The sequence below is a fragment of the Cololabis saira genome, chromosome 4 (assembly GCF_033807715.1).
Source record: "Cololabis saira isolate AMF1-May2022 chromosome 4, fColSai1.1, whole genome shotgun sequence".
Classification (NCBI taxonomy): Eukaryota; Metazoa; Chordata; class Actinopteri; order Beloniformes; family Belonidae; genus Cololabis; species Cololabis saira.
This window is the reverse complement of record NC_084590.1, coordinates 7,220,889-7,229,462: the sequence shown is the minus strand read 5'-3', so window position 1 is coordinate 7,229,462 and position 8,574 is coordinate 7,220,889. Positions and strand designations below refer to the sequence as shown.

General features: G+C 41.5%; 1 protein-coding gene across 1 annotated transcript in view; it reads right to left on the bottom strand.

Annotated features, from left to right (window-relative positions):
• Window positions 1–1,211: 1,211 nt before the first annotated feature.
• Window positions 1,212–8,574, bottom strand: part of LOC133441432 (POU class 2 homeobox associating-factor 2-like) — a 28,705-nt gene continuing 21,342 nt past the window's right edge. The window contains exon 5 of the mRNA XM_061718712.1: window positions 1,212–4,472. Coding sequence (XP_061574696.1) covers window positions 4,035–4,472 — 438 coding nt within the window. The 3' untranslated portion in view covers window positions 1,212–4,034. The remainder of the gene's footprint in view (window positions 4,473–8,574) is intronic.

Below are 8,574 nucleotides of genomic sequence, written 5' to 3'. Positions count from 1 at the left end.
TAATTTCGCCTTATCCAATGTTATTTTGAAGTTATCATTAAACAAGTCCTTATATTTACTTGTTACGGTAACACCTAGATAAATGAATTTATCCTTGCATGTTGTGAAAGGATAAGCCTGGAATGATAATCTCCGCGCCTGCTTATTAATCGGGAAAAGAACACTTTTCTCCAAGTTAATTTTGTAACCAGACACCCCACCAAAATCTCTAATAATATCAAGGGCCACAGGGATGCTCACGACAGGCTTTGACAGGAAAAGAAGGAGGTCATCAGCATAAAGAGCCAGTTTATGAGTCAGCACTCCCCTTCGTAACCCCTCCAGTCCAGCAGCGCTCCTCAGCATTATTGCAAGGGGCTCAATGGCAATGTCGAAGAGCAGGGGTGATAGAGGACATCCCTGTCTTGTACCTGACGCTATATAAATAAAATTGAATTGAATTGAATTGAATTTAAGACCTGATGGAGGTTGGTCATTAAGATCTTTACATGTGAGGAGAAGAAGTTTAACTTCTATTCTGGGTTTCATAGGTAAACGATGAAGAGAAGATAAAACTGAAAAAAACATGGTATCTGCTGCTGGTTCTCCCCCCTGGCTGCAGCATTGTGGATGATCGAGAGGTAGAGAGCTATAGAGAGTTTTTTAGGAAAACTCGGTAATAAAGAAGTACAAAAGTCCAATCTTGAAGTAACAAGTACACGAATCAGTTCTTCTGTCAGTCTGAGACGGGATGTTCCTGATGTAAACGATATTACCAAAGTGGAAGAAGGCAGTCCTGAAAACCTGTTTAAGATGAATCAAAGGACATATTCTAGTCCAAAATGACTCCCAGGTTCCCAACTGTAGCGCTAGAGGCGAAGGTAGGACCATCTAGCAATAAGTCCCTGAAGGTCTCAGGTCAAATTGCCAAAACTTCAGTTTTATCTGAATTTATCTGGATAAAGTTTAGTCATTAGTAGTCTGTCCAACTGGTTTGTGTCCCCTGGTTTAATGGAAGGGTATAGCTGAGTATCATCAGCATAGTAATGGTTATTAGTGACATGCCGTCTAATAATATTACAGAATGGATGCAAATATAAGGAGAAAAGAATTGGTCCAAACACAGAACCCTGCAGAACTCTGTGGTTAAGTCTGGTACGTGAGGACGACTCTTCATTTACGTCAAACTGGAATCTGTCAGAAAAACATGATTTAAACCAGTTTAATCCAGTTCCTTTCATTCCAATAACATGTCTTTGTCGTAAAATGTTGGGATTAAATACAGCAGTGAGGTCCACCAAGACAAGGACAGATACGATTCCACCATCAGAGGACCAGAGGAGATCATTGGGGACCTTCCCCAGAGCAGTTATAACTTTTTAACTTTTTGCCGATAATGTAATAAGGCATTACATTATTGGCTGGTTATTACGTTATTGGCCTGGTATTAAAAAAGTATTACAAAATTATTACATTATCGGCAAAAAGTTATTACATTATTGACTCAAAAGTTTTATTACATTATTGGCACATTATTACACTATTGGCTTTATTACATTTTAAATGGCCAAAATTATTACATTATTGGCAGTTATTACGTTATTGGCCGTTATTACGTTTTTGGTTGTAACAAGGTCTGCTTTAAAACTGCAACTGTATGAGTTTTATTTTGCTTTTACGCAAAGAAACAGGACTAAAGAAGGACAGTATGCTGTACCGTGCTACAATCCTGGTCTGTGTGGAAAAACGTTCAAGCAGCAGTCACACAAAAGAAAATCTTTATATGTTTAAAGAAAAGTGTTTTAAAGACAAACTTAATGTCAAGAAATATCTACGAATTAAATATCGATGCAAAATCCTTACAAAGTTCATACAAAACGCTAAAATTACACTGCACATTCCCCCCACAACTTTGCTGCATCTCAGAAGCAGGTAAATTTAGCTGTTATGCAAAAAGGGGGTGGAGTCAAGTCCCCCAAACCAGCTGCTCTGAGCGGCGCTGTGAAGTCATGGCTGAAACAGTTGCTGTTGTCCCGTATCTCTGCGGGATTTGGACAAAAACAAGGCTGTGGTACACTGGGGACTTCGTGAAAAATAATAACACAATAACAACAATATTTTTTTCTTCTTCTGCAAAGACAAAAAAGAAATGCAAAACAAAAACAACAAGAAAGTCCTACATCTCTTTGGACTGCAGTCGTCCTTCTCCCCCGGATCCAGTGCAAAACCCCAACTGCAAAAATGTCGGGACACCTTCAAAGTGTAAATAAAAACAGAATTCACTGATTTGCAAGTCTAATAAACTCATAAATTATTCAAATCCAAACATTTGAAGCATGAAGCAGTAAAATATGTTGTGAATAGAATTTGGGTTTATGGGATCTGAAAATCTGATGGTGTTGCAGGGCGTCTTGGTTCCTCTACATCACATGGACTTCTAGGGCAGATCTTCTGGACCGGTGCACTGGGGTGGTGGTTGCCCTCTTTTCGAAGGTGTTTCCTGACGGTCCATGCAGGGGCACTGGAGAAAACAGTCTGGTTGATTGCTAAACCTCCGACCCAGGACACCCTGGAGAGATTCTAGCTCTGAACTGGCCTGGGACCACCTGGGTATTTGACCGGAGGAGCTCAGGGAGTGGATGGAGAGGGGCATGTGTGGACCTCTCCGTCCCCCGCCCGGGTAAGAGGAGATGAATGGATGGATATTTTATTGTCAATCAGTGCGTTTACATGGGAAATTTAATTCCTCTTTAATTCAGAATTAAAATTAGATCCGATTTAAAATTAGTAAAAATTACCATGTAAACACCTAATTCCGAATGAAAATGACCATTCCAAATTAAATTTAATTCCAAAGTAAGTGGCTGGTTTATTCTGATTTTAAATCCGAATAGAATAATTCCGCGATCATGTAAACACTCATTCCGCCCTAAATTAATTCCGGTCTTTCTGCGCTGTTCGTTCCCTCGCCCGTCTGTCTCCATGACGCTTATATTCCGCGCTGGGCTGGTTTTCAAACAAAGTTTCAAGATGCAGCAGCAGTAAACGCTGGTCAAGAGCAGAGACCATTTATTTAATAAATAGCTTGGAGGACCTGGAAATAATTAAAAGAACAGATGGCGGGAAACTAAAATTGTGAGCTTTTCAAAGTTGTAGCGGCTAAGTTTGCTTTTCTTCCCAACCCCCAGACCTGAAGAGGAATTGGATAAAGCCGACCAAACGTGTTTTCCATGTAAACCTCAATTCTGAATTACTATTTCCATGTAAACTCGAAGGAAAATAGTTTAATTCGGAATTATTTAATTCAATTATTAATTCCAAATTATAAAACATCATGTAACCGTGGCCATTGTAGAGCCGGAGTTTTGGAGGTAATCCTGAGCTTCCTCTTCTGTTTTCCTGCTCCAGAGAGACTCCTGGGGGTCCGCCCCCCTATCCAATCAGAACCCTTCCCAATAATAGTTTAATTCGGAATTATTTAATTCGGAATAATTAATTCCAGATTAAAAAACATAATGTAACCGTGCCCATTTAATTCTCTTTCTATCATATTTGACTCAAAGGTTTTAGTGCAACTGCGGTTGTATTCATTTTCAATTTTGTGATTTATGGATAATCCATAAGAAGATTTCCTTCTGTCTCCATAATCAGGTCAAAGGTTATGAGAGACATCGGACCAACTAGAAGCACAACCACTCATTGTGTTCACATATTGGAAAGTAACTCCCCGTTTTCCAACTGCTGCTGAGTGGTATTTTCTGTTTTCTGTCACACCGTCCAGTATCTTTTTTTAAAGAAGTGACTGAAAATGAACGTCTTGTGTTTGTCTTCCGTACAGTACGCGGGAATGTTCCTTCACATCATGTTGTGCATATTAATCATCTGAGGCTGTTAGTGTTATGTAACAATACAAGAAATGACAACATTTTAAATTAGAAATCAGAAATGAATAACAAAATTGTCCAACGGCTGTCACAGAACAGGCTCAGAGTTTGTTGGATTCTTTGTTGAACTGTTTCTGAAACTTCCCAGCATACAGAGGTTCCTTCAGATTCTCAGTAAGCCCTCCTGATCTCGTAGGGCGACCAGGAGCTGACGCCGTCCTCCTTGGGCCAGGACGAGTGGGGCTCGGCGCCGCCGGCCAGGCTGCCGTGGCCGTCGGCCGTCTCCTCCGTCACCATCTTGGACACCAGGTCCCCGACGGGGCTGCTCATGTAGGGGGGGCAGGGGAAGGAGGAGGAGGGCGGGGCGGGGTAGGGGCCGCCGGCGGTCAGGGGGTGGTAGTGGACGTCCTCCAGGGGGTGCAGGGTGTAGGGCTGGCCGCTGGGGGCGGGGCCCAGGGACGAGCCCCGGCTGGGGGAGCGGTACTGGGAGGGGCTGGCGGGTGGCTCCGGGCTGGGGAGGGAGGGCGGGATGCTGACGGGGGCCAGGCTGTCTGGACACAGGGCCTCCACCTGGGACACGGGCTCTGGACCGGACTCCCAGGAGTCTCTCTGCAGCAGGAAAACACAAGAGGAACATCAGGATTACCTCCAAAACTACGGCTCTACAAAGGCCACGGTTACATGATGTTTTTTCATTTCATTTTTATTTATTCCAATCATGGAAATATGCAAACAGAAAAAACAAACAAGTAAAATGACAACACAATCAAAAGCATATTCCATAACCAGAAAGGAGCAGGAAGAAGAAAATCTTATTACCTGCCCCTCCCTCAAAACAAAATTGAGGAATAATAACAGATGGTCTGCACAATTACTCAGTTAACATCACAAAGAAAGGAAAACAAAAAAAATCAAAGATAGATTGTCTGTCTCCATACGCATATATTATAAATCTTAACTATTTCATCCATACATTGCTATTTTTTTCTATTTATTCTATTCTAATTCAGAATTAAACTATTTTCCTTGGAGTTTACATGGAAATAGTAATTCAGAATTGAGGTTTACATGGAAAACACGTTTGATCGGCTTTCTCCAATTCCTCTACAGGTCTGGGGGTTGGGAAGGTTCTGATTGGATAGGGGGGCGGACTGGAAGTTAAACTACCGGAAGAAAAACAAACTTAGCCGCTACAACTTTGAAAAGTTTCCTGCCATCTGTTCTTTTAATGATTTCTATTTATTAAATAAATGGTCTCTGCTCTTGACCAGCGTTTACTGCTGCTGCATCTTGAAACTTTGTTTGGAAAACCAGCCCAGCGGAATATAAGCGTCATGGAGACAGACGGGCGAGGGAACGAGCAGAAAGAAAGACCGGGATTAATTTAAAGAGGAATGAGTGTAAACATGATCGTGGAATTATTCTATTCAGATTTAAAATCGGAATAAACAAGCTACTTACTTCTGAATTAAGTTTAATTCAGAATGGCCATTTTCATTTGGAATTAGGTGTTTACATGGTAATTTTTAATCATTTTAAATCGGATTTAATTTTAATTCTGAATTAAAGAGGTATTAAACTTCCCATGTAAACACACTCAATGGCTACGTTTCCATGCAGTCAATAACCCTTTTCTAACCGGAATATTAGCAATAACCCGGTTGTGCACAGCCATGTAAACACCAATAACCCCTTTGAATAACCGGAATTTGGTCATATTCCAGTTTTTAAAAACCCGAATATGAGCCCTGGGTTATTCCTTTTCTAACTGAATATTGGGTCATGTAAACGCCAAACAGGATAACCCCATCAAAAGGAACATGAATCTGTTTTCTGCACATGTTCTTTTCTCAAGGAATCCTGGTCTTTTGAGTCCAGGAAGTTCTTATAAACACGGAGAAACCAAGACCAGGAGGAGACTAATCACTTCATAAATGTAATGAAGGATATGAACATTTCTGCATTTGTAGACGGTAGAAAGTACAGGGATAGCCAGATTTACAAGTTGGGCAAAAGTTGCGCGAAGCAGGATTTGTACAAATGCCAGAAGGCGATGAGGAATAGTGTTAAGTCCTGGTGGTGGGTCAGTACCAGCACCAAAGCACAAAAGAAGGCGACTTCTACTGGATTATCCACCGTGCTGCTGTTATTGTTGTTGTTTTGGATTTGGATACAGGAAGAAGCAGAAATGATGGGAATTGCACCGTTCTCCGTGCGTCGCTGGTTTGATCCAGATATCCCAAATGATTAATCACCATGTAAACAGGGATAACCCTGTTAGCTCACGCATGTAAACAGATTATTCCCAATGTTTCAGTAACCGGAATATTGACCTTAACCAGAATTTTGACTGCATGTAAACCAGAGCCGGATTAACGCAAAGGCAAACTAGGCATTTGCCTAGGGCCCGATTGACAGGGGATGGGCCCAGACAGAGGGACAAAAAAAAAAAAAAAGATTTTTTTTTTTTCTTTTGTCTGCACACATATTAATGGTTGATACCATGCCGGTAAAAACCTAAGGCATATATATATATATATATATATATATATATATATATATATATATATATATATATATATATATATATATATATATATATATATATATATAGTATAGGGGTATGATTGTTGAAAGACCCGAAACCCCCGATGATCTCAGGCACATCACTGATGATGTGTCCCAGTGCATCCTAGGATGTATCTTTAATCATATATATATATATATATATATATATATATATATATATATATATATATATATATATATATATGTATATATATGTATATATATATATATATTATATATATATATATATATATATATATATATATATATATATATATATATATATATATATATATATGTGCATTATTACTATATTTAATATACATACATATATACGCGATACGCATACACATACATACATATACACATACAGACATACATCCTACAGCACACTTTGTCTTACTGCAAATTTTATTGGTCTTTGTAGATTTTACTTCTTATTTAACTATTCAATTTAATCAACACATTTAATTAAGATTTTCTGCAAAATGCAATAGCTTAAAACATTTATCTTATTTTACTCTGTTTACATAGCAATGCTGACACCTATTGGTGATTTACTGGAACTAATACTTACTGGTACTAACTGGTACTAACAATGATACTCGCAATCGATAAGATAAGGATCATTTAATAGCATTTAAAAGTGTAATAACGTATAAATAATACAAATCAAAAAATAGTCTGATAGACTGTTTAATATACAACACATGACTTTTTTTGGAATACAAAGAACCAACTTGACTATGACTATGCTATGTAAAATGTGAATTCACTTTTATTAGCAACTTTGGTAAGTTTAAGATTTCAATTCATAAATAACATCGATGGAGGGGGGCCCAAAAATCACAGTCTGCCTAGTGTAGTCCATTTATTTAATCCGGCTCTGATGTAAACGTAGTCAATGACATAGCTCACTAAAACCATCTCAACAGTTACTGGACCACGAGGTTCTTTAGGAGGAATGTTTAGGGGGACGTGCAGTACATTTACTGTCATTGAGGTTTTTCAGGTATAAAAAACATAAAATTGCTTCTATTTGATAGAAATGTCTTTTTTGGGTTTGATTGTGTCAGTGACCTCTTGAGGATCTTCTAGCGCCCCCATGTGGACCAACTGCTGAACTGTGGGTGTTTGCACAAGGACATAGCTCAGGAAAATGATGGAACGGGATGATTGACAGCTCAGTTGAATGTACACAACCAACAGAATCAACAACAGCTCACAAATCCTCCTGGCTTCAGGAGGATCCAATCAGAACCAGGAAAACTGCACATTCACAGAGAAGCTAACGCAGTGTGTCATCTTGTGAGAGATTTCTTTTGTCACGGACTTGTAATTCCATGAATCTATCCACGTTTTCCTCTGGAATCCACCAAACTAGACAGAACAGACTGCAACGGACAATCAGGTCTGCAGAGAGGATAACTGGGACTAACTACCATCTAACTACCATCTATCCAGGACCTGGACCGGTCCAGGACCAGGAAACGGGCAGGTAACATCTCTGCAGACCCCTCACACCCAGGACCAGGACCAGGACCAGGACCAGGACCAGGACCAGGACCTGGACCAGGACCTGGACCAGGACCTGGACCAGGACCAGACCCCTCACACCCAGGACCAGGACCAGGACCAGGACCAGACCCCTCACACCCAGGACCAGGACCAGGACCAGGACCAGGACCAGGACCAGACCCCTCACACCCAGGACCAGGACCAGGACCAGGACCAGGACCAGGACCAGGACCAGGACCAGACCCCTCACATCCAGGACCTGGACCAGGACCTGGACCAGGACCAGGACCAGGACTCAGACCTGGACCTGGACCAGGACCTGGACCAGGACCAGGACCAGGACCAGGACCAGACCCCTCACACCCAGGTCCAGGACCAGGTCCAGGACCAGGACCAGACCCCTCACACCCAGGACCAGGACCAGGACCAGGACCAGGACCAGGACCAGGACCTGGTCCTGGTCCTGGTCCTGGTCCTGGGTGTGAGGGGTCTGGTCCTGGTCCTGGTCCAGGACCAGGACCAGGACCAGGACCAGGACCAGGACCAGGACCAGGACCAGGACCAGGACCAGGACCAGGACCAGGACCAGGACCAGGACCTGGACCAGACCCCTCACACCCAGGAC